A 26,836-nucleotide genomic window follows, 5' to 3' on the forward strand; every position below is an offset into this window, starting at 1 on the left:
GTTTCATTTTCAGGATTAGTTTGTTTTGTTCACCAGCATGTTCACATTTGTATAATTTTGACAGGATATATTTTTTATAAAGAGCAAAATCTTTTGGGATATTTTAAATATAAAATTAAATAAAAGTAACGAAATTTGAGGGTTTTTTTTCTTTAACAGTTACTTTATTTCTAACTTATATAATTTTGACAGATAATATATTATCATTGAGAGCAAATACTCAAAGTTATTCAAAGTTTTGGTTGATTTAATTAATTTTCCTACCTGTTTTATTCATATTTATGATAAAAAAAGTTAAGTCTTAAAAATGTTAAGATTTGTTTCTCCTGTTCGGCCCGTGATCTACTGTGTGTTTTAGATTTGGCGCCTGTGCGATTGAGTTTGACACCCCTGCTGTGGCTGGTTAAAGAAGACATTAAAAGCAGTCAGAAGAATTCTGTTTAGTGCCACAGTGAAGCAGCAAAACCACAGAGACATTTAAACAAGAAATGCTCGTTTCATTTAGACTGGCTCTCAGCCTGCGTTTACTACCACTAATTTGCAGCAGTTCAGCGATAGCATAAAGCCAGGAAAAAAATAACGAAATGAACAAAGAGGGAAGGACCGGACTTACAACTCATCCCATTTGATGTGGTAGAAGAAGCTTTTGTAAGTGCCCACTCTCTTGGACTGGACTGGCTTGAACAGGTTTTTTCCATTGTGGGTAAGGGAACACATCAGGAAGTATTTCTCAAAGCTGAAACGACACAACAAACGCGGCTTCTGAGTGTTTTTGTCTGGGACTGACCAAATGTACATTCAATTAGAAACAGAAGCAAGGATATCATATGGAAATAATTCCCAAGTTTTAAATATAAAATGATATAAATACCAAAAAAGAAACAAAATAACAAAAGATTACATCTTATTTAAGTAACACTTTTACTAGCCTATTACTTTAATATGAAAATATTGGGGCTGTGAAAGTGTGTTAATGCAAACGATTAATAAATCATAATTAACATGTAAATATTTATTAAGGAGTCCTGCCGTGCATGTGAGATCAGCGTAGTAAAACTCTGTCTAAATTTAATTTAAACTTTTTTTCCATTCTGTGATTGAGATTTTATTAAATTAAAGAGATAATATAAATAATCGAAATTAATTTTTTTTCCAGGTTTGTGATTAATTAGTTAATTTGTAAATCAATTACCAGCCCTAGAAAATATGTAAGCATGACAAACTTTTATAATGAGTCCTAGGCTCTTACCGTGTGTGTAGTGGTAGAAAACGTGTGCGTAACCAAAATGATGCAACAACGAACCACAGAAATAACTAATACTGCAAAGTTAGTGCAAATGTTTACTCTAAACCATGCATTACTGCAAACACCGCAGAAAACATCAACAACATTTGACACAAATGATCATTTTGAAAGTTTTGGTATGAGAAAAATATCTGCCCTAAAAGAAAATATTTCAAAACTGAATAGAAGATGTCGCTCATCGTCGTTGTGGTCTAACTAGGTGAAAAGGGAATTTAGAACAATTACATGCAGCTCTGGAAACATTTTAAATGCCTAATAAATAACGTATGTTCACTTATGCTTTTATTGCAGCCTATAGAATCGTTTAACTCCAGATGTGAAGCAAAAGCCCTCCATAAGCTGGCAGCCCTTCTCTTGTTCTACTATAAAATAAATAGAATTTACTGTAGTGATGAACTCATGGCTGTAAGAGAACAAGCGGCCACTGCTGAGTGCCATCTGTTTAGGCAGTTCCACCATGAGGCCTGGCATCGACTGAGGCCACAGATGGATGACACATGAGCCACAACAATGCCAAACACTCAGACTTTCATAAATCAGCATCATAGTAAACCACAACACAGAAGGGGCGCTTTGCTACTCGTCTGAGTTACAGAATGCATCTGTGTGTGTGGAACTCCACACTTTTCAGTCTGTTCTTGAATGCTGATACAATATTTGTTGGCATCCTAAAATAGCTGCCAGAGCAGGCCGTGCCAGAGTCAACAGGCACTTCTTCTTTTTAGGAAGGCCTCTGTGAGCGACCACAGAATGACCATAGAAGGCGTCGAAGCAAAACAAGTCACAGAAGTGGCGTTTCAAAGCAGCCTCTGTCCAGAATCCTGTGGAGTTCACCCCGACCGTTACATTTTTTTGCCTCGCTTAAAAAAGGGGTCCCCAAACTGCTCCACATTTGGCCCGGCCCCCCAAATTGTTATGGCTCAATTAGACATTTTTCCAGTTTTTTAGACTAATTTGGAGTTTAGCTAATACTTTAGCTACATGCTAGCTGTTAATGGCTAATTTAGGGTTTTTTTAGATTTTTTTAGGTTAATTTGGAGTTTAGCTAATACTTTAGCTACATGCTAACTGTTTTGGTTAATTTTAAGCTTTTTTCGTTTTTTTTTTAGGCTAATTTGAAGTTTAACTAATATTTTAGTTACATGCTAGCCACTTTGGCTAAATTAGACATTTTTCCAGTTTTTGAGGGTAATTTATTATTTAGCTAATATTTCAGCAAAATTCAAGCTGTTTTGGCTAATGTAGAATTTTTTATTTTTTGGGCTAATTTGGCACTTTGCTAATATATGTTAGCTAGCTATCAGCTTCAGCGTTTTCAGCTATCAGCTTCAATGTTTTTAGCTATCAATTTAAGCATCTTTAGCTAGTAATTTATTGTAGGTAATACTATATATCTAGTTTTAAAATGTTTTAGTATAATTTCCTCTATGAAGATTACAGAAATGAATTATTTAAAATTTGGTTATGTGCGGCTTTCTGGAAAAGCATAAATCTTTATGTTTAGGCTGTGATTGTTACACTTTGTTACACGGCCCCACATCAGAGAAGAAAACAGTTATGTGGCCCCAACAAGAAAAAGTTTGGGGACCCCTGGTTTAAAGTGAGGATCCTGTAAGGCTATACAAAAATGCAAAGCCTTCAAGCTTTGTGAAGTTGGAGGGTTTTCAACCCTGAGCAGGACTCCTAACTGATCCTGGTTAGTGATGCATGACTTCATGAGGATGGAAAATCAGGCTTGGCTCTTTTCCAGACACACACAGGAGATGAAGGCTGGGTGAAACCAAAGACCTGCATGGAAAAAGGAGACGCCGAGAGCAATACCAGAGGTGTCTAATCCAGGAAAATAAGGCTACTAAGTGAGTCAGCACACCTCACACTGCAGCCTCACAGAAATGCCCCTAAAAGCTGTTTTATAAACTCTGGTTTAAATGAACATCCATGCTTACTGGCCTGTGAACTTTTCTTAAAGATCATCTGTATCAGGAGTCACATGTGGTTTTTTTAGCCCTCCATTGTGACTCTTTGGTTAAAATACAATGTTTTAAAAGATGTAAAAAAATAACTGTAAAGGACAAAGTAAGTTAGTAGTAAGGTTTAAAACTTAACTTAAACTTTATTCAACTCCTTCACAAACAGTTAAAGGACAGAATCATTCAACGAGGATCCTAACAACAGTAGCTGTAATTCTCCATCAATTCTTTGTAATTTATCAACGTCATAATGACACTAAATTTGAGCTTTTTATCACAGAAAATCAGTTTATTGTCAGTAAGAACAACATTAATTGAAGCTAAATTAAGTTATAATCCACTGGATTATAAACCAGATTTTTTATTTTTGATCAAATTCAAGGATTTAGATTAGATTAGATTAGATTAGATTCAACTTTATTGTCATTACACATGTACGAGTACAAGGCAACAAAATGCAGTTTGGCATCCAACCAGAAGTGCAATAGGCAGTAAGAGCAAGGATGAGCCAAAGTAAAACTGCAAAATTGCAAAAGTTGGTAAGACGCTGAGCCTCGCGATGTTCTCGCGCCGCCATCTTGGTCCAAGTTTAAAGTGTTCCTTGTGTTTTGAAATATGGTAGGGGTCACTTCATTAGTTTTTGTTGGTTATATTTATGAATTTGTGGCAGAAATTGACCAGAAACAGTAAAATAAACCTTTTTTTAAATCACTGATGACTTTTCACTTCCTACTGCATTTGCTGCATTGACATGATCCTATGGTGTAGGATGTCTTTTATTTTGAAAGGAAGTCATGCAAAGTTCTGTCAAAAGTTGTAAACAGTTTCATATTTTTAAAACAAACTATTTTCTTTTCGTGTTTATGTTTTATTTAAGCCAGAAGAACACCATAGTTTATTTAAATGCATCATGTCAGTAGATAAATCATAAATATAAATCAGTATCTTATTGTTCTAATAGGTGAGTGAAGCCTTTGTGGCTCCTACTGGGTTTTGGTCGGTGAGGAATGGAGCCGAATGGCTCTTTAAGTGTTTAAGGTTGCAGACCCCTGAACTATATCAATCATAGCTGAAACCAACATCCATACCACTGAATATTATATGGTTTAGAAAAATATTCCATCTCTGAGCGTTTGAGAATTCAGGGTCAAGAGAAATAAGAAGGTGTCACTCTGACAGGAGCTTTCGGCTTTTGAGGTCAGATTTCGTTCATATTTTCCAGTATTTTCCAGACTATCCAGACAACAACTTTCAATGAGGAGGAAACTATAGAGCTTACAGCATTTATCGTGCTCTCTTTGTTCTTCTCAGATATGCAGTGAGAGTAAGAAGCCGCCTTAAACTGCAATTGAAAGTCCAATATTTTCTACGTCATTTGTTTAAATAGAAGATGAACATAAACTGTAATAATGGTGTTTTTACCCGTTTCCACCCAAAAAGCTTAAAGGTGTGAATCTCTCCTCTGTTTGGCTCTATCAACAGTTTGAATTTCTGGATTTAACAAATGATGTGACGGGTTACCTGCTGACCCATGTGCTCGGGATGCCGTGCATGGCAAACAGAGTGAACTGCAGGTGATCTGTTGTTCCAGAAGCTTCTTTGACACCCCTCCCCTCTGTGGCCTCCCCCCCCTCTACAACCTGGGGCAAAGGAGGGGAGGTGAAGGACGCCGACGGGTGACAAAAGGAGCGCAGGTACAGCTTGGCGAGGTCATAGACGGCCTTGGTCAGCATGGCCATGCTCTCCTCCACGGGGTTAGAGACACCTGTCGGGGTCAGGTGAGGATCAGTGTGACTTCAATGCAGTAGAAGGTACAATAAAAAAAACGGAGTTGATGTTTAGGAATAAACAGAACTCACCGTTGGATGACTGACCCGAGGATGTGGCCCCCAACTAAAAAACAACAAGGGTTTTAAAGATGAATTTTTGAATAAACGTGTTGGTAAAGGCCTCGTCTCACCTTTGGTGAGCGCGTCTGGGATAAGTTGGCAGAATGACGCAGTCTTTTGACTGCTTCAGTGATGGCTTGAGTCTCCACCTCGTCTAAAGCACAGCAGAGATTCTTGACCGTCTGCACCACCCTGTCCACTGTTTTGTACTGAGTATTCTGCAGGAGAAGAGAAAAGGAAACTCGTCACCTCTACCAACAGACACATTTTCAGACCTTTTTCCAAGTTACTCAAAAAGATCACGCAGTGAGCCAAGAGGCTAAAGGTGCTTTCACACCATGAATGCGATTCCTGCAGCAGAGGTGTTGATAAATGGTACAGGCGCGCTCTGAGGCGAATTGGAGCCTCGCGGCGTGATGTGAGCGACTGGCGCAAACTGGGCGGCACGGCCAAGATGTAAATACCTGAAGTTTGACAGGTCACCGTGTCACATCAGCTTTGGGCAGGGGACTTTTCCAGTGACTCGATCAGCGGGTGGAATATTAATCCAAAGCTAGCGTTTTTGTCCAGAACTTTCATCTTTTTCCTTTACCCGCTGGAGCCGCAGGTTCTCAGAGCTCATCGAGACATTTAAGAAAAAGGAAAAAGGCCTCCTAATTTTATTTTTCCTCTCGGATTAATACGAGCCTTCAAGCTCAGCAACAGAGATACAGAAACACAGTGTAAGCGGCTTTCAGACAGACACACCCCCTGTACTGAAACAATCTTTTAATAATAATCATATAAACCCGAACATGGAGACATGGTTACTGACGTTTTTTTAGAGATGTGCACAGAAAGAGCTGGTAGCTCCTCCCACATGGGGCTGCTGCGTCAGGGGCAAATTTTTCGACAGACAGCAAGCAGGCGGCGAAAGAGGGGTGGGGCACGTGAATCGCGTTTGGTGTGAAAGCACCTTGATACTGCCAGAATGGAAATCCCCAGTTGTTTTCTCTTTCCAACAATGGATCACTGATAATGTTTTTAGTTATAAAAATGGAAAAACTCTGATCCTCAAGAAACTGCTCATTACCCACTTTTCCAGATACCTGGGAACCATTTCTTCCTCACCTGAAAGCGGTCAGATTGGAATGAGGTCAAAATAATTCAGAAGAGAAAGGGGAAAAACAGACCTCCTGACTGATTGTATCCTGCCTAGTGTCTACCCTTTTACTGTCGATTTTTCTTTGGAACTGGCACAATGCTTTTTCCACATCTGAGCCCATGTTTGTTTGTGTTTTTTTAATAAATAAAAATTTCAAATTTACAGAAAAAAAAAAAAAAAGATAAGGCAGGGGTTCAGACTTCAGAGGAAATTAAAGCTGAAGAACCCAACAGCAGTTTCCTGTTCAGTTCCAGTTTGTTCTTTTTGGGTATCAGGAATTGACAGATCCCATAAAACAGAATTAAACTACCAGCTCACATTCAGAGTACCGTGTTTCCCCCCAAGTATAAGTCAGTTTTTTTTCCATAGTTTGGCCAGGGGTGAGACTTATACTAATTTTTGTAAGAAATTACTATTTCAGTAATTTTGTTAAATTATTGTATCACAACCAGGAAGATAAACACTTATTTCTTTGTCACTTTTGCACAGAAACCACTCGTACCTCGTTCTGCAAACAGCTGTTGACTTGATTGTGATATCCTTCCAAATAGTCAGCGAGCCCCTGTCTGCAAGAACACACAGTTACTTCAGACAAAGTGAACCTAAATCAAATGATGAGAACTGAGAACAGGTAAAAAGCAATACAGAGTGTCGATTTTGTGAATAAAGCTAAATGTCTTAAACCAGGAGCCGTCATACCTGGTGACATTCTCCTTGAAAGGCCTCTCCACCTGCCCCAGGTGTTTCTCTAAGTCTATTCGAGAGCCGTCATCTTCAGGCTAGGGAAGAACAACGTTTTCACCATCAAACAGAAAGAACATGATTGTTGTTTTACCAAAAAGACTTTTTCTCTTTTCTCAGAGAACTGTGTCATGCCCACTGCCGTCTCTCCGGCTCATGCACTAACTTACGCTGCGTGCCAGGTCCCTCCTCATGGTGGAGTGAGACAGCAGCTGCAATGTGATCTCGTTCTCCCACTTCCTGCAGTTCTGGACGTACTCGTGGCTGCCGAGGCTGTGTTTGCTGTGGCACAGAGGGACGGCAGTCAGCATGGCAGAAAATGATCAATCGCTAGATGTTCCTACACAAACAAACTAGGCATCCCAGGATTTTCCACTGACATAGATTAGGCTGTGTTTACATTTGAAACTAACTGATACACAACCAACAACCATTTATTTGCCTCGTTTGTATAACTTCATCACAGCTGAAACGGTTCACTCAGACAAACCTTAAACAAATGACAGTTTGAATTTCAGCCATGAACACACAAAACACGTGAGAACGTCTTTGTAGTGTGATTGCTTAGTCAGCATTCACACTGTAGGGATTCTCCTGCTGCTTTCCGTATGTTTTTTGGCACGTAAAAACTCAAATCTTGGTATCTAAATGTCCAGCTCATTCAGGACATGACTGCTTGCATTTTTGGTATTCATGAACTTTATAGTTTTTGAAATGTTGAGTTAAATACGCCCCATAGGAAATGAAAGAGAAAGTCTTCATATTTCTAAATTTGAAGTAGATTAGCAACAAGCCTTTAAATACAGTGTATTCATGTTTATGGACTAATCATTTATAGTAATTATTTAAAAAATTGAACTTTAGCTAAAGCAACATGCTAATGTTTTTAACCAATTTAGTTGTGCAAAGGTGCTCTGCAGAAACTATGTTCCATGATTTGGATTGATTTTGACTAAAAACATCATAATCATAATGAAAAGACCAGCAGGAACACTGAAAAAGATCAAAAGATGATCAGAGTGGGACCTTAAAGCAGTGTATGAGGAATGTTCACCTACATTAAACATTTATCCTCCTGTTTTATTTTATCTGCTACCTTCAGCCATTTTCCTGACAGCCTGAGCTGTGATGGGAAGAGCGTCATCATTCCCATGCGTCTTAGATTAGAATGAGTGTGGACATTATGGGGCGGGGCAGAATAAAGGGATTGGGACCGTGGGCCAAAGCATGAGAGACAAATGAAGATGGAGGAGAAAGAAAAGGACACAAGAAAACAAATACAGCTCGTGGGAAAATATGTTCCTGACATGTTTTGGAAATACTCACTTCTGCAGCACTTCCTCCCGACCACAGACTTTGAGCAAATAACTGGAGAAGTCCACTTGGTTCAGGTCATCGTGAACCCAGCAGAGAGTCTGGCTGATCAGCAGCTCCACTGGAGAACTCACTGGAGGAGGGGAGGAGGCAGAATTGGAAAGTGATCAGGGAAAAACAAATGATCAGAAAAGAAAAGAAGAAAACTTCTGTTAAACCTACTGATCTATGGAGCAAACTTCAGCAACAGCTGACTATTTTGGTCATCTTCCTCAAGAACCAAATAGAATTAAAGTCAACTTCTGAATAAAATGTTAACAACCAGTATCAGTTCTGCTGTAATATTATTATTAGGGCTGTGAATCGATTAAAAAAATTAACAAATTAAATCCCAAACCTGGGAAAAAATGAATACGATTATTTTTTTTGTTACAGTATTTATTATCTGTGAATAATCACAATATGAAATCACATGCAAAACTTTACATTAAAAACATTTATTTTTAATTAAGGCTGAGACCGGCTTAAGAAAAAAAAAACATCAGATTAATCACATTTTTGTGCTGTGATTGATCACTAATAATCACAATGTTTCACTGGGTAAATTTTATGAAAATAAGCAGCTTTTAAACAAAAATAGGACGCAGATAAAATTTTCCTTCATTTTTATTTTCTGAATGAGGATGTAACAATTCTTCGTGAATCAGTTATAATCCGATTCAAACTCATCAGCAAGTTCATCGATGCAGAAAATTAAAAAAAATGTGTTGGTCTCAGCCTGTGCCTAAATTAAAAAAATGCAGAGCTGATGACATTTCTCCATGCAGGCTCTCTGCGAGTGTGTGTGTAGCCGACTGGCTGTGTGTTCTTCATCTGTTTCCCTCCTGGGAAATTCCTGCAGCTCCTTCAGATTTAAACGTTTCACATAAGTCATTCCTCCAGGATTTCATGATGCTGCAATAGCAACTATTAACGCAAACAAACCCGAGATTTGTTTCTCACTCTACATTTTCATCCAACTTTACTGCAACCAATCTACCGTGACGACAGTCATGAGTGCCGACAGTTTTTCTTGATGGGGAGCCGTGCTCTTTTTTTTATTAACTCTCTTTGGCTTTCTGTATTTTTCTCTGCAAGCTACATGTGAACGCTCATTTGCGCTTAGTGCAATTGCTTTACTTAGCCACTGCAGGGCAGACACAGTAGTTATTGTGTTACCATGACAACGCACCAGACCCCCACACGATCAAAGAACGAAAACTATTGAATATGTATTTCTTTAGTGAATAACCGTGGTATAAGTGGGATGAAGTGTTTTAAATAATCTAAATCGGCGCGGTCCAGTTAAGTGGCATTAATTCATATTAACGCATTAATTTGAGTGATTAATCGTGTGCGTTAATGCGTGAATGTTCACAGCCTTAGTTAATAGATCATTTTTCTGAGAAAAACCTTCAATCAACATGAACAGGTTTTCTATTTTTCTCAGTACGCTAAAAATGTGTGAACCAAAAAACATATCTTGAGCAGAATTCCAAATCAGAGGAATTGAGTTGAGTGTTGTTCTCGTCATTGAGGAATGGAGGGTTGGAGCGTCCAGCCGAGCTTGATCCGGGTGCAGACAGTAACCCGACACGCAGCAGATTACTGCTGCTTTTCCAACGCTTCACAGGTTTTAAGAGCCACTCAGACACAGACTCTTCTGCTCAAAGAAACCTCTCAACTTTGTCCTCTGCTCCAGTTACTTCAGTGGCTGACTCCATGAATAACAGACCACCACCCTGCAGAGGAATGGTGAGTCTTTGGCTGGAGCCCGGAGCAGAGCTGGATGTCTGTGTGGCAACAGTGGTGCTGCCAGCATTATGTGATACGTGGGTGTTTCCTAACCAAGTGATCAGATGAACCACACCTCCGTCTAGGATACTCAGCAGTGAAAAGAAGTTATTAAGTTCATTTTTTAATAGTTAGCACGATCATTCCAGTAGAATTCACAATTCTACTGGAATGATCGTGTTAACGGTTAAAAAGCTATAGATTTGTGTTTAAGTGTCACCAGCGACGCTGGGAGTGGGACTTGAGAAAAGCAACTCCCTCAGCACTGGTTAAATCAACATGGCAAATGTTGTAACGATGTGAAAAGGATGACTGCAATTCCTCAGGAAGCCTGAGCAAATAAAGATTTATGTAGCAAGTCCAACAGCCAAACAGCCATTTAGAGGCATAAGCAAACACACACAAACATATGGGAGGAAAGGGAAGACAATCAGATTTATTTACAGAAGCCAAACCGTTTCTCACAAATGATTAAAAACACTAGTACCTCAAATGACCAAAGATGTGGAACTCACATCAACAGTCAGATTTTTGTGCCACCATATTGCAAGCAGATTTCGGATTCAGCCCTCCAGGTAATTCTATCCGGCCCTCCAGATCATTTTATTTTATTGTTATTAATGGTACGATGTTATCTTGTGCTTATTTCTAATTTTTATAACTTGGACAAAATATATTTTTATGGAGAGTAAAATATTGTTATTTAAGGTTTAAGTTGATTTATTCTGGAATAATATATTACTCCCAGTTTTTATTCATAGTAATGTTAATAAGTTACTTTTTTTGCTTGTTTTTTTCCAGCTTTTTATTTTTTTCTCATACATTTTCCTTAATGTATTTGTGAAAAATAACAAAAGGGTTTTTGGAGAAGTTTGATCCAGCTGGATTTCAGGCCAACTCTGCTGGAATCTGCTCATAGGTGGAGGCGTGTCTGTCCACTCTGAACTGCTCGCGTCTCATAACAGAGGTGGGCGGGACTTTTGCGGAGAATCGCGGAGTTTCCTCAATTTTTAGACAAAGACGATGTTTGTTATTGTTGAAAAATGAATGTCAGTCCCCACCCCAAAATAAAATAATGATCTGTATCCTTGCTGTTGGATTTCTGATTGACAGCTCTGTTAGGCTCCGCCCAACACAGCAGATCTTTAGCTCTGTGCTGCAGCCGTCTGATCAAAAAAAAAAAAATCACTTTTGTCAAAAAACTACAAATAAATGTCTCATTATCTCTCTAATATAATAAAATCTCAATCACAGAAAATAAACAAAAGTCTAAGTTTATTTTAGACAAAGTTTCATTACGCTGATCTCACAGCTGTACACCTGAGGGGATTAAGAAATATTAATGCGATAATTCTGTTTCGATTAATCGCATGTTAATGCTGCAGTCTCTACTGAGGACTTTGTAAATAACATTTTTATGAATTAACCTCTTAATTGTTTATGACCGATACCAAAATGCAAACATTCCCATAAATGTTGTCCCTGACATTTGATTTATACCGATTTGCATCACAGTACTTGAATGCCTCACATCCTGAGATACTTATACTTGGTTAAATGTCTTTCAGAACCATCAAGGCCATCAGTCTTCTGTCCATGCTGGGTGCTTACCATCACAGGTGAAGGTTACTGGCTCCCGAGATCCAGAAATTTCGATGGAAACTTTGACAGAGTTGGTGTTGTCGCCGCCGTCGTCCCTCTGAGCGATGACCGGGCTCAGGACGAAGCCCGGGTTCGTGGAAACATCACCATTAGGGAAGTTGGAGCGCAAGCTGGAGGATGAGACAAAGAACTCTTTAAAAATGTTCAGTTTGGATGGAGCGTGAAAAACAAAACGCACGAGGCAAAGGTCAGTCAGAAAGTTTGCTTTTTTAAAAAGAGAAACAATTATACACAAAAGTCAGAAAAGGTAGAGGTCAAAGAAGAATAAAAACCTCTATAGAAGTTCACTTTAGATGCACTATGAGTCACATAAACCTAACAACTTTTCACAGTGACGTCAGACAAAATGGCGACAATATGAAAAGTGACTTCAGTGATCGGGTTTAGAACGTCAAAGCTGACAGCTGAACGCTGTTTAACACAATTTTACATAAATAATAAAAGGTAACCTTACCAATTTAAACAAAAAAAAGTACAATATTTATTTCATGAATGTCCTGCTGGACTGTATTTTCATTTCCTGTCTTAGATCGTTCACAAATCTACATACAATTTGAATAATCTTCAATATTTGAGGTTCTATTGAAAATATCAACCTTTCATTTGAGCAGATATTATTCTAATGGTTCTATTATACTTGATGTTTTTCATACGTGTTTTAAGTGCGATCAGCACAAAAACTGATGGAAATTCACGTAAGAGGAGCAGACAAGATGCAGATTGCTGCATGTTTGCCGTAAGTGTTTTAACTGCATCCAAGGCTAATTTAGTTTTTGTAATAAGAGGTAGTTGTTGTTTTTTGGGGTATTTTAAGGGGTAATTGTAAAAATAGGAATACTTTTAATAGGAATATTTATTTTTTATATCTTTATTATCCTGCAGGATCAGACACAGTTATGATCAACAGCAAAGAGGAGCTACGTCAGAAAATAACAACAGTTATTAGTTTTTCTTTACTGTCAGACACGTTGAAATTGTCTGACTTTATCTCTGTTTTAGTGATTTGTGAACATGTAAATCTAATCATCTTTTACTGGGCAGCAAAGATCTTCTGCAGATCTACGTCTCATCAAGCTAGCGTTAGCATTAGCATCAATTAGAAGAAGAGAATCTGAATGACCTTCATAATCAAACCAGCAGCATTCAGTGAAGTTCCTGTGACCTTCATCTAACTATGACCGGGTTGTAGAGAGAAATAATCCACCACTGGTTTAATATCATTTTGGGGAAGCAGCTGTGGAGCATTCTGCAGGAGGAATACTGACATTTGATCTGAGAGGGAAACAATACAACCAGGGAGGACATTTAGAACATAAATATTGTACACATTTATGTTACAACTGGTTTGGTTACCTTTCATTGTTTAGGTAAAATTGCTTTAAACAGCGTTCAGCTTTAACATTCTAAACCATAGACATAATATATAACCGGAAGTCACTCTGCCCACTCGCCGTTTAGAGTGACGTCACGTGAAAAGGGTCGATTCTGTGTAGAAAATGTGTAGTGAAGAGTTCTCTCTGTTAAATGTCTCTATAACCAATGAGCTTAAAGCCCCGCCCCCATGAAAAATTAGGATCATCTCAGCAGCGAAAACTCAAAAAATCTGAATAGAAACTGAAAACAGAGTAAAGTACTTTTCAAAGTAAAGTTGAAAGTACAAATAAACTTTTTTTTAAATAGGAAAAAGTTTTAGGTTTTTTTTCCTCAAGTGTCAAACTTCCTTTTTTTTCTTTCAAATTTTTAATACTTTGTTTAAATTTTCAATATTTTTTTTTTCCAATGTTCAATTTTATTTTTTCAGATTTTCAATAGTTCCTTCAAGTTTACAAAATGTATTTCCGTTTTAAAACTGCTTTGAGATTTTCAATTCTTTTTTTCAAATTTAAAATCTTTTTTTCGTTCACTTTAAGCGGATCCTGATTTGACGCCATACTATTCTGCAATGATGTAGAGGTAGAAACAACACATTACAAGCAAAACGCACTTTGTGTGAAAAACATCCTAAAATACTAAGCTACTAAGAAAGCTGTAGTGGTGCTGTGCTTTTTCCTGAAACCGGTTTGAAACTCACACAGAATATTGATGTCATGCAGAAACTGTAACTGCTCACACACAAGAGATTCTAATAACTAAAACACAGAGATTTGATATTGGTCTGTACTTTATCAAGACTGCAGGATCATCTCCCTAAAAACTCACAGTTAAATCCAAACTCACTCTTATTGAGATTTGCAGTGGAACAGAGAACAAACCCCATTTGCTGAACACATTTCTAAAGATCCATCAATGAAGGAGTGAGGGACAGACTCGAGTGTTCAAGAAATGCTCAAGAGTGCTTGTAACTGGAACCAAACATTGAGAGTTTCAGAAGAAAAAAGCAGCTGAAAAAGAACTTTTGAGTCTCTGGATATTTTTGAGGTTTACTAAAACTAATGTCAAATGATAATAGAAATTTTTGGTTAAAGACCCACTCCGATTCAAATCATGCGTTCTTGTTTCATTTTTCTCATAGAAGACTTATATGACATAATTGAACGCGTTTCTGAGCATCAAGTTGGATCAGGAGCGGATCAAACCTGCACTTTGAAGAAACTCAGGTTCGTGAGGCAGCAACTGACACGGGCGGGGCCAAAGTCTACCTGCTCTGCTTAAATTCGGATGCATCCACTCACAGACGCATAGATCCATGAACGTCTTTGTTTTCCTGGTCTGAGCTGGAATCTGGATCAGAACTGTACGTTTGTCTGTTGTTGAGACTCACGCCTCTTTTCTCCTTCAAAATCTGCTGGAATGATCGTGCTAACAATTAAAAAATTACAGTAAATCAAAAAACGATGTTTTCTGATGAAGGAAAGAAGCTGCAGGATTCATTAAAGGTTTATAATCTATCATTTTCATTGTCTTTTTTTAGTTTGTTTAAAGCTAATGATGGTTAAGATGAGGGCTTTACATCTAATCAGTGATTAGTCGACTATTAAAATAATTGTGACAGCCCTTTTGTCCATGTACTAACATTTCTCTGACTAGTACAGTCTGAAGCCTAAATTTGAAAAAAATGGTTAAAGAGCTACTAAATCACCGACAGTGACACGTTTGCTGTCATGGCAACAGAGTGAACCTTACGTTGCTACATCTTTACAAAAGGCAGCGATCTCCAGGTTTTGTGCGTCCTCCTCGTCCAGGGCGCCATTCAGCTTTACTGCTTTTCCTTTTCCTTTATCCTGCAGGAGTCAAACAAAAGCACGGTCAGGTGAGCAGAGGAACTGATGAGTCACCTGCAGGTTTACTCAGCTGCTTTAAACAGAAGCAGTGTGGACAGACAGCCCATCTGGGGTTGATGTTCTGGTATCAGGTCATGGCTATCAAAAAATGACAGATTTAATAGAGTAAAACTCTATAAAATGAGTAACATGAGGATCTAAAGCTGCTTTTCTATCTCTTTCCTTGCCTCTCTTTACATACAAACTAAATTAAATCCTCAGACAGCTCCATTACAGAATTATTCAGACAGATTCCTGGAAACCAGCCTGCTGTCTGATTGCCAGCAACTCAGGAATGTGCTTCCTGTGGCACAGGAAATGAGAAATAGAAGAGGCTCCGCCCCTTCCCACAAAGGCTCTGGGCTGTCTACAGAAAAAAACGGAAAAAAAAAAAAAAAAGCTCCGTCATGGCTGGCAAATCTGTGTCAGTCACATCGGTCCCAACAAATTATAGCAGTGGAGACAGAATGAAATGAAAGAGGGCGGATACAAATAAAAGGTTTGGGAAGTCAGAAAAGCTTTTCTCCATCCAGCGAAACGAGACAACCAAGAGTATGTCGACTGACAGTTTTAGATGACAACGTCACAATCCTTCTGCACCAGCAAAGAAAAACAACATGTTTCTTCTCCTTAAATTCATAAAGCTGGGAAACGGAATAGCAGCCATTCAAGGATTTTTGAAAAAATACATAGAACTAAAATGTTGACAGAAATGATTACGTGCATTATTCTTATATTTTTGTGTTAACATGTTTTTTTTTTTGTTTTTTTTTAATTAAGCAGAGTTCTTGATTTTACCATAAGCAGTGGCATTTATGACATCTATTTTTCTTCACAGCTCGGCTCTCTTCGGTTTCTAAAAAATCCATATTAAGATAATCAAAAGCATTCATTTATGTAAAAGGCTTTAACCTGTAACAAGGGAATGTTGTCGCTTAGGGGTTTAATGAGTCAGATTTTGACATAAAAAGGACTTTTATATCTTATAAAAAGAAGAGACGGGAGCATTCACTGTTGGTTCTTAGGGGTTTTCAGATTCATCTATGAATTTATTTTTAACTTTAAAGCGTAAAAACAAATGCATTTATAAATTGGACTGTTTGTTTTTACATTATATTGTAGCTACACGGCGAAAGAACAGATTCTTATTTTTTCTCATTTCACTCTCAAGTCTGCATTAAAAAGCAGCTTTTTTACACTGAAAACCCGCCATGCTTCATCCATAACTCAACTTTATCTTCATTTGTCTAATTATTTCTCAAATACACACAAAAAAAGGATATAAATGGGCACAGAAAGTGACAAAAGAAGGGGAAAAAAAGGAAAACGGTACAAAGGAAAACTAAAATTAAATAAAAAAAAAACCCTGAAGCAACGTAAACACTGAGAATTTGACGTTCATGAACGAGGATTTGGTCCATGGTCCTCACACTGCACAAGCAGGAAGGGGCTTCTTCTTTTGCTACTATTCACTAGTGCAGCGGTCTGCAACCTTTGACACTTAAAGAGCCATTTGGGTCAATTTCTTACTGAGCAGAACCCGGTAAGAGCCACACATCCTATAGAAAAATAAGACTTTGTATTTATGTTATTGTTAATTTTAGAGCTGGTATCATTTATAATTTACAGAAACAATTCGATTCTCTTCTGATTTTTTCAGATTCTTCAATTCAATTCAGTTTTGAGTTTACACATTTATACACATTTGTTTAGAGATACATTAATAATCTACTATATGTTTTGAATATATTTATATTAATCTGATCCAGTTCACATACTGTAAATGTATCAGTGAAATAATGAGATTGTTAATATCATCCAGAGTTACATGGATTCTCTAAAGGAGAAGTTCTAACTAAAATGTTCAGATCATTAACATTGTAAACATTGTTCTGCTTCTCCTGGAGGACGTTTCAGTTTGGACACTAGGTGGTGATCATGCTATAGAAATACACTTTATTCAAGGAGAAGAAGAAAGAATGAAGAAAAACAATGTTTTAGACCACAAATGTTTACTTTAAAAATATTTCCTTTAAAGACTTTTGAAAATTCCTGTCTGTGAGTTTATAAAGATGTTAATTTAGTCACCAATGTATGTTTAGGTCGACCGATTAGCTGTCTTATGTTAAATTCCATTCAATGTTAGCATCAAGCTAGCAGACTTTAGCTTTATGTGCGAAATCAATTTATGTCTGTTATTACTCAATTATTGATCTATTAAGCCTTGATCGATTAAAATCAATTAATCAATTTTACTAACCCAGCTCTAATTATTTTTATGAGAAATATAAATACACGAGTATTTTTGGCATAAATAAAACAAATTTAAAGAGAAAATAGATTTTTTTTCCCCCACACAAGAAACAGCTTATAACTTTTGACAGAGGTTCACTAGACTTCCTTACAAAATAAAAGACTTCTTCTGTAACATAAGATCATCTTGATGGACCAAATCTAATAGTAGGTAGTGTAATGACAGCAATAAAGAAAAAAAATAGTTTCAAATGTTTGTGGTGCTTCTTAGCCAGAAATTCATAAATCTAACTTTCAAAAATTAAAACAGAGCTAATTAACTATATTTTTTAAGCATGAGGTAAACTTAAAAAACACTAAAATTTGTCAAAATGTTTAGTTCTCGATAACTGAACCACTATAGCTACTGTGCTCTGGAGGCTTGCAGACTGATAAGTTATTTCACTCTTGTTTTACTTTACTATACAGTTATTTTTTTAACTAAAAGGTTTGTATTTCTGGTCAGAGTTTGACCTGGTTTAACTTTTCATGTGAGTTCAATGGAGCGCTTTGTATGTAGAGCCTGAAAACAGTTGTAGTAAACTTGAGTAGCTATACGTGAAGACGAGAGCTTTGAACGCAGAAGCCTGAAACACACATATGCAGACTGTTTGGAAGTGTCTCCTTAAAGCACGTTGCCGAGGGCGGTTTGAACGTAGCTTAAGAGCATCCTGTTCATGTCTGTGTGGATTTGCCAGGTAAAAACAAACATGCAGAGATCTGCGACAGAAGAGTTCATCATCCTCCCTCACATTCATACACTCAGCCTCTATTGCCCACACATGTTCACACATTGACTAATCTTCCTATGAGTGTGCCGGTTCATGTCACAATGCGGAAGCAACGGGAACATGTCGTCCGGCTAAAAGGAAGGCAGTTGAAGAAATACCACTGTACAAAGAGCCGTGCATGAGTGCGGCTTCCTCTTCTTTGACGTGATCCATCAGACCTCACATGAACATGTCACGGTGAACGCGGTGGACCAACGGTTCCTCTGGAATCTGGGGTCAGAACTTCCAGCCCGTTAAGCTATTGTCGTCTGCCAGACAGCGCTTTCTTGCTGGGGGAGGTTACTGCCCTCAGGGAGCCACCAAACTCTGCATGGTATGCAAGAATATGCAAGTGGGTGTTGTGTGAATTCCTGACAAAATCTTACCAAACATCGAGCAACACTTAGCCTGGTGCAGAAGCTAGATGGAAGTCAGGGGGGTAAAAATGGGACAAAAACGTCTTACCCGCCCTGAGAGGCAGCTCTATTTGCTAAGATTGTAAGGAGACAAAAAGATAGAAAGAGGATATAAAGGAATTGTTTTCAATAGTGAACTCAAATGAATTCTAATTTTACAAATCATGTATAAAAGAATCAGTAATTATGGGGAAAAAGTCAGGACTATTCCAACCCTGACTGGTGTTTGCTCTGGCTTTAGAGGAAGACAGTGGGGTGACGTCATTTACAGAAAGAGTTGTAGCTGAGGAGGCAAATACTAAATGTGCAATGAAATATTCATCCACGGCTTTGGGTGATCAACTCCAAATCTCGCATTATCTGTGTGAATACTTTTTGCTGAATTTGGTGGCTGTAGATAAGGAAGCAATTTACTCTAATTGCTGAAGGGATTTACTGAAAATGCAAAAGCTTTCTTCAAAATGCTAAATTTGCTGAAAGACTTAAAATTTTGTTAAAGAACTATGAAAGACCACTGAAGTTGGCCTAAATTTCTGAAAAAATGTGGTAATTTAAGCCTAAAAATCCTCAATACATGCTTATTTTCTTAAATATAAGCTAAACTCCAAATTGTCCCCAAAAAACCTTAGTAGACACCAAATTAAACATTCTCAGTAAATGCCAAATTAGTCAAAAACGTTAGCATGCTGATAAAATATTAGATAAATTCCAAATTAGCATAAAACACCTCAGTAGATAACATACTAGCCAAAAACATTAGCATGTTGCTAAAATATAGATAGCTTCCAAATTAGTATAAAAAACCCGAGTAGATTCCAAATTACCTGGATGAGCTAGCATATTGTTAACATAACAGCTCAATACCAAATTATTTTAAAGTTACTGTAAACGATGGTTTCAAAGACCACAAAGTTTTTGAAGAATGTTGCGTTCACTTCCTTGTGTGAAGGATTTGACACAGTCATGTAACAAAATAAGAGAAAAAATGTTTTGCAAAACGGTTACCTATTTTCATGGCATTTTTTTGTTTCATTTTAGGCATGAATGGCTTCACGGAATCTTCTTATCTTCTTAGTAACATTTGATAGGTTTGTGTTTCTAAACTGTTTCTTTTGTGAAAATATAGATTCTTTTGTTTTCAACAGTGTAATTCTTGAAAAAAAAATACTGCAAAAACAATTTCTCAGCTGCTCAGTTTATAATCTGCAACCATGTCTTAATACATTTAAATGATGATGAGCAAATATGGACCAAAACATTTTTCTTAAAGAGCTTTGAAGAACAGATGTGTCCTTTGCTTACATAAAAAAATAATACTTCAGAAGTCACGAGGAAGTATCCAGAATAGTTGCTCCAGAACGGGTTTAAAGAAAACTGCTCTTTAATGTGTCCTTGTTTATACCTGCATATTGTACACCTGTGGTCAGATACAAACATCAATTGATGATTAAGGTGAGTTTTTAAAAGTAGGGCACAGACAGAAATAAAAAACAGTCAGAAGATTTTGACACAAAATCTGTCAGAATCAGATTTAGTTATTTGGTTCCTGACTGCTGAAGCACTAACATAGGCAGGACACTGGGCCTAAAGGTCAGAGACTTAACCCTCTGCACTGAAACAAAAGAATCCACGACACACCAGCTGATATGAAGTTTTTATTGAATACTATCTTTATCTGAAACGTCTTATTTTGCTATTCATGGACTGTTATGACAAATGATCCAAATAGATTCCTGTTTTGTTCAATAAATGACAGAAAGTTTAGTACTGTAATCACTGGAATGAGTCATTGAGTATTTTCACAGATGACAGTTTAAAAAATAAACTAACCCCTCTGGCTCTGACACCATATCACCACAGTCACTGGAAGATTCCACACATTTCTCCTCCGTTTTGGAAATGCTTTATATGATGTTCTCATCATTTTCTTTGGCCTTGTGAGCTCACATTACTTTGTTGACGAAATTCAGCTTTAGACTGAAACCAAATCAGTTATGATCACATGAACCCAGCAAACACAGATCACAGATATGAAACCAGGAGACATTTGTCTGCAGGGCTTAAACATTTGATTCAACAAAGATAAACATTGCAGGACTTAGAATGTACAACAAAATAATTTAGAAACTTGGTCATTTACTTTGTTTTTGGTGAGAAATGCTAAAACTCAAGATTTGTGTTTTTTTACCTCTTCAATACAGTATCTCACAAAAGTGAATACACCTCTTACATTTCTGCAGATATTTATATCTTTTCATGGGACAATGCTGCCAACATGAATTTCTGAAACAATGAAAACTATTCAATGTCCATCTTGTGTAGCAGTGTAAATGTATTTTTCCTTCAAAATTACTTTTAATACAGACATTAATAGATTAACCTCAGGAAACAAAAGTGGGTACACTCCTAAGAGGGTACAGTCCTAAGTGGGTACACTCCTAAGTGGGTACACTCCTAAGAGGGCACACTCCTAAGAGGGCACACTCCTAAGTGGGTACACTCCTAAGAGGGTACACTCCTAAGAGGGTACAGTCCTAAGTGGGTACACTCCTAAGAGGGTACACTGCTAAGAGGGTACACTCCTAAGAGGGTACACTCCTAAGTGGGTACAGTCCTAAGAGAGTACACTCCTAAGTGGGTACAGTCCTAAGAGAGTACACTCCTAAGTGGGTACACTCCTAAGAGGGTACACTCCTAAGAGGGTACAGTCCTAAGTGGGTACAGTCCTAAGAGGGTACACTCCTAAGTGGGTACACTCCTAAGAGGGTACACTCCTAAGAGGGTACATTCCTAAGAGGGTACACTCCTAAGTGGGTACATTCCTAAGTGGGTACACTCCTAAGTGGGTACATTCCTAAGAGGGTACACTCCTAAGTGGGTACACTCCTAAGTGGGTACACTCCTATGAGGGTACACTCCTAAGAGGGTACACTCCTAAGTGACATGCAAGAGCGACTGTGTCTGGCAGCTACTAAAATTATTTAATTTTTGTTCTGTTGTTTACAACAATTCTGCACTAAGTACTGGCACTGCTGTTCATATTTACTATTATTAATACTCAAGTTTACAGTCAATTCTCAGGATCCGATCGTGTGATCAAAAATTGGGCCCGATGACGTGGTTGATGACTCGATCGATATCGGATGTTGTCCCCCAGTCAGTATTGGATATTTTATTTATTCTTATTAAGATCAGCACTTTATATTTAAATCTTTAAGTCTGCATGTCATGAACAGATCATAAAATGTTATTACCAGAAAACGCAGCAGAAAATGGCAGCAGTTTAAACAGCACGCTAACAAAAACATTTCAGTCGGGTTTGCGATATGATCACAGATTCAGACTTCACGGATCAATAACTCTTTTAAAAACGCTTTAAACTGACAGCTGGCGTCTTTGTTGGTTTGTCTTAACATAAACAAAAACCTCTAAAGGCATTTCAACAGAAAAAGACAGTATTTTGTTTCTTTTTAGTGTGAAGCTCTTTGTTCTGCAGACAGACAGATGGCTACACAGCAGCTGCTAACTGTGCTGAGCTACATGCTAGCTCCGTGACTTAACTCGACCCGAGCTGTCCTTTGATATGCCTGTTTTATTTATCTGACAGAGAAATAAAAGTTAAGAAAACTAACTACTGTGGTAATAAAATGAAAAATGTGATGTTTTAAGACCTTAAAAAGACGAATCATATCGTCTTAAAAATATAAAAACTAATAAATGGTTTTAATGATATCACCTAATCATGAACACTCATCAAATTTTATGCTAAAACAAAGTCATAATTTATTTTTAAGAATTCTAAAAGAGGACAGGAATCACATTTGGTCAAAAATGTTCAATAGCTCTAAAGATGTTAAAGCTAAAGTCACTCCTAGTTTATATTTGTTCTATTTTTACTTCTTTATTAAAGCTACTTCACAGAAGTGTTCTACTGAAGTTTTTAATGATAAAAGAGGGTTATTTAAATATAAATAAGGGACAACACAAATCTGTTTATTCAATTTGCTCATGTAAATTTGTTGCAGAAGTATCGGATCAGGGCTTGGTATCTGCAAATCCACAAAATCGAATGACTCGGAATCAAAACAACCGGATCGGGACATCCCTAGAGAATTCTAATTCAATTGGTGTCCATGCTTGTCAAAGACGTAACTGATTTCAGTAATGTTGCACAAAAACGTCAATTATTTGTTGCACAAATAAGACACAAGTTGTTTATTCTGATTGAATTCAAGCTAAAAAAATATTGGGGATATGTTTTCTCCAAAAATGTGTTCTTCTATATAATGTGAGTTATTAGAGATGATTTTTACTAATTATCGGAGTATGGTGATATCATCGATATGGTGAGCGATGTATCGCATCGTCTCGTGAGGCTCTCAGTGATTCCCAGCCCTAGCTCAGATAAATATGTGAGCAGCTAAAGGTGTCAGCTTGCAGCAACACTACTGCTAGTCAGACGGTCCAGCAGCAGCTACATTTCCTCACTCAACAGTCTTTGTAAAATAAGACGGTGCTTAGAAAAAATAAACGACCAGCTCTGAGAAATGTTGCATGCTCACTACAATTGTATGGAGTTTGCATCTCCAAATGTGGCCACAATCATGATTGTGTTTTTGTACTCCTTTGTTTGTTACAAAGAAAAAACGTTTTGTCAGATGAGGGTTTGAAGAGAAACATGAACACAGAGCAGCTAGCTGTCGGTTTTGTCATTCCACTTTCAGTCCAGTGATGTCACACACATTTAGTCTTTTGAAAACGGTTCCTCTCTGAGCTTCTGAATGAGAGTTACTCATTTGTCAATATGGAACAAGTTTATGTTCACAGACTGGACAAAAGGTTGAACCTTAAACAGATTCGCATGACAGCCATCAATAGTGTTTCACAAAGCAACCCTGACTTTCAAATGTTTTAATCGTGTTTTCAGAGCGCAGAGGTAAAATGGAAGATTTAATTGGTTACCATTAGTGTGATCATAATTAAAAGAAAAGGCTAATAGTGTACAAGGAAAAAAACCTAACTTCAAAACCTAACTGTTCCCATGTGAACACACATGTCTGTTTGTCATAAATAATGCTTTTGAAAGTCTAATCACCCAGCTGGATAACAGGAATAACTCTGGGGAAAACAGATTGATTTCTATCAACTGAATTTGAGCCAGAAGAGCTGCAGTCATCAATTTGTTTAACAGAGTCGATCTTACAGAAAACACTAATGGAGCTAATGCATCAGCGTGCGACAGGATCCTGACTTTAATGGCTCCATTAGATCAACCATTAGTCTTTATGACACAAGCAGGATCGTCTACAGTCTGAACAAAGCTCTGTCACAAAGAAAAGTGCAAACGAGAAGTCTGAAGTTGATATCAGGGTAACTGACAGCACAGAAGGTGAAGCCACTTCTTCTTTCAGAACGGAAGTGACTCCATAGCCAGTCAAACAGTACTTCCTGAAATACAGTAACACCTATAGATTCATGAACAAAAAACCCTCAAACATAGATCTGAATAAACAGATTTCTTTCTTACAACAACCAGGTGATTTTTAAATCACCATCAGACTCATTTTTACATGTATTAACACTTTATTTTCCTTATATTTTAAATAACTTTTCATTCTTTTGTATTTTAAATGTATGAACAGACACAGAGGTGGAAGTATTCTACTTTCTCTGGTATAAAATCATTTATTAAAAACAACTATTAAGTGTCTTATACTGGGGTATACGATGTAACTGCATTATGATGTAAGAGGAATGATCCATTAGTTTAAGACACATTCATTCTTATTAAAAGTATTTGTTTGTCATGCAGGCTGTGGTGTGTAATAAAACCGGACCTCGTGAACCCCTGGTCACACACAACTATTTAACTTTGGATAAATTAAAGATTTCCTTAAGAAAACAGGCAGGAGACGAGATGACTCAATCTGCATCAAAAAGACCAAAACGAATTCTTCAGGAAACTGTGTGAACTTCAATCCAAACACCTTTGAAAATCTGCTGAAATTGGTTCAGAAAGGTGTTTTACTCAAGACACAGAACATTGGGTTCTGGATGACAACCACAATTTTGATGTCTTATTGTAGTTTCTGTGTTCCATAAAACAAGGCTGCACCGCATGGCAAAATGGACCTCCATGGAGAATGCACCACATGCAAGAGGTGCTGGTTTTTGAGGTTTAAGCTGTGATATTTTTGCTCATCTAAATATTTAAGCTCAGTTAGATCTGTAAATGTCAGCTATGTCTTTTGTTTTTAATCGTGCTTTATGCTGGAAACCATACCATTGTAGTACTAATAAACTTATTCTATTTATTTATGTTTTAGTCGTTATTGGATCATGTTTTTCCATGACATTTATTTCATTTTCACAGAACATAATAAATTACACTATTTTCTTGTGTTTGGTGAGAATGAAAGTGGACAGAAAGAAGTAAACTTATCTCTGCCCCATTTAACTAAATCAAACTATCTGAACCAGCTGTATATCTTTGTAATGGAACATAAATAGATTAAATGGCTGGCAAACAAAAGAAAACCAAAGCAAACAAACAAGTTGAATAGTTGTGGGAGAAATTGTTTTTATTCAAATTAAATAAAAAAAAAAAAACATTATTTTAGTTGATTACCTAGTGTCTGATTTTGTTAAAAGTTATTTTGATAATTATATATTTTTTCTCACAATCGTGTCTGACTAGTTAGATTTGTGAATGCTATTAACGTGTTTTAGTTATGAATGATTTGAAAAATTAAAAAAAAAAAGTTTCTTTTTTTGTAATAAAATGCATTCATTCATTCAACAAAACCATATATGCGTCTGATTTTTTTGAATGAATTTGTTGGGCAGTTTTCTTTTCAATGGTTTTTGGCTCCCAGCAACACACGGAATATAAATAATAATGATTGAAAGGAAATTGTCAAAATTGTTCTGCTTTTTAAACCAATAATAATGTTATTTACATGACAATACTTAAGTCAGATTATTGTTAAAGCATAAAAGAAAACACTTTTTTTTTTATAAATACACTTTCTTCATTAAAAAATAGCACTGCGGTGCACTTAGACGTTTTCAAGAGCCCATTCCAGTTCCGGTCCGTCCGGAAAAAAGTCCCTTGTTAGGATTTTCTTTATTTTAAATAACTTGTTTGAACAAATGTAATATTTTGAATTATTTATTTTGTGGGAACGCTTTAATTATATTGTGAGAACGAGTTAATAATCCGTGGGAACGAAATGCTAACTTGTGGGTACTAAATAATTATAATTTTTTTACCCATGTCAGGTCAGAGTCTCCGTACAAATATGATCTTTTCCAAACAGCATTTTTTTGTCCACCCCTGATTCACGATTTGAATAAACAAATACTCAGAAGAGCGGTTTTAAGCTTACATTTCTTTGGTAAATGGTGTATACTTGTATAGTGCTTTTCTATCTTCCTTGAAATTCCATTAAACGTTAGTATCAAGGTAGTGGACTTTAGCTTATGTGCTAAATACATCTATATTTTTATGGATTGATTATTGATCTGTTAAGCTTAAATCGATTCAAATCAATTAATGGATTTTATCAATCAAGCCCTATTACAAATTCAAAAGATTCATGTAAAAAGGTAAATATCCAAAGGAATATTGTAAAACTGATGGATACTGCACTCATTCACACTCCTCTATTTAAATTCCAACTTTAGAGCTTTAGTAAAACTGAGTGTGTGTTGTGTGCACATGCATCACAGGAATAATGGTTGTAGCTACACACTGAAAAAGAAATAATTACTCGTTTTGGAATAATTGATCAGTATAATTACCCTATAACTACACATATGCTGACAGCTTTATCTGTTTTTCTAGAGTAAACCAGTAGATGTCAGACCTGCAGAACCAGGATACACTGCTAGTGTTACAAAATATTTATTTTATTAAAGAAATAAAATAAAGTTGATGTTTACTGTGTTCAAAATGAGAAAAAGAATTCTCTCTAATGTGCAAAAACTGGTACCAACAACCAGTCTGTGTTCTTCCTCTGCATCTTCTTGAGATGTTGCACAGTGGAAGTCCCCTTGTAGGGTTAAATAAAGAAAATAAAATCCTCAAAACACTCATTCAGCTTTGACTGGTGAGCTCCACAAGTCCAGGCGTGTGCACCCCCCCCCCCCTCCATCTCTGCTTTTATTTGATAGTTGTAGTGGAATGCATTATACATTTAAATTAAGTGCCTAATTTGTTTCAGAGTTAGTAAACTTT

The 26,836-nt window shown here is 37.0% G+C and overlaps 1 protein-coding gene across 1 annotated transcript in view; it reads right to left on the reverse strand.

Moving 5' to 3' along the window:
• Nucleotides 1-26,836, reverse strand: part of pik3c2a (phosphatidylinositol-4-phosphate 3-kinase, catalytic subunit type 2 alpha) — a 60,564-nt gene that overhangs the window by 19,016 nt on the left and 14,712 nt on the right. Inside the window, exons 3-12 of the mRNA XM_024281125.2 lie at nucleotides 14,983-15,080; nucleotides 11,809-11,969; nucleotides 8,377-8,497; nucleotides 7,221-7,332; nucleotides 7,009-7,088; nucleotides 6,812-6,875; nucleotides 5,237-5,383; nucleotides 5,136-5,169; nucleotides 4,798-5,041; nucleotides 614-736 (exon numbers count right to left, since the gene is read on the reverse strand). Coding sequence (XP_024136893.1) covers nucleotides 614-736; nucleotides 4,798-5,041; nucleotides 5,136-5,169; nucleotides 5,237-5,383; nucleotides 6,812-6,875; nucleotides 7,009-7,088; nucleotides 7,221-7,332; nucleotides 8,377-8,497; nucleotides 11,809-11,969; nucleotides 14,983-15,080 — 1,184 coding nt within the window. The remainder of the gene's footprint in view (nucleotides 1-613; nucleotides 737-4,797; nucleotides 5,042-5,135; nucleotides 5,170-5,236; nucleotides 5,384-6,811; nucleotides 6,876-7,008; nucleotides 7,089-7,220; nucleotides 7,333-8,376; nucleotides 8,498-11,808; nucleotides 11,970-14,982; nucleotides 15,081-26,836) is intronic.

Source organism: Oryzias melastigma, linkage group LG6 (genome assembly GCF_002922805.2).
Source record: "Oryzias melastigma strain HK-1 linkage group LG6, ASM292280v2, whole genome shotgun sequence".
NCBI classification, from domain to species: domain Eukaryota; kingdom Metazoa; phylum Chordata; class Actinopteri; order Beloniformes; family Adrianichthyidae; genus Oryzias; species Oryzias melastigma.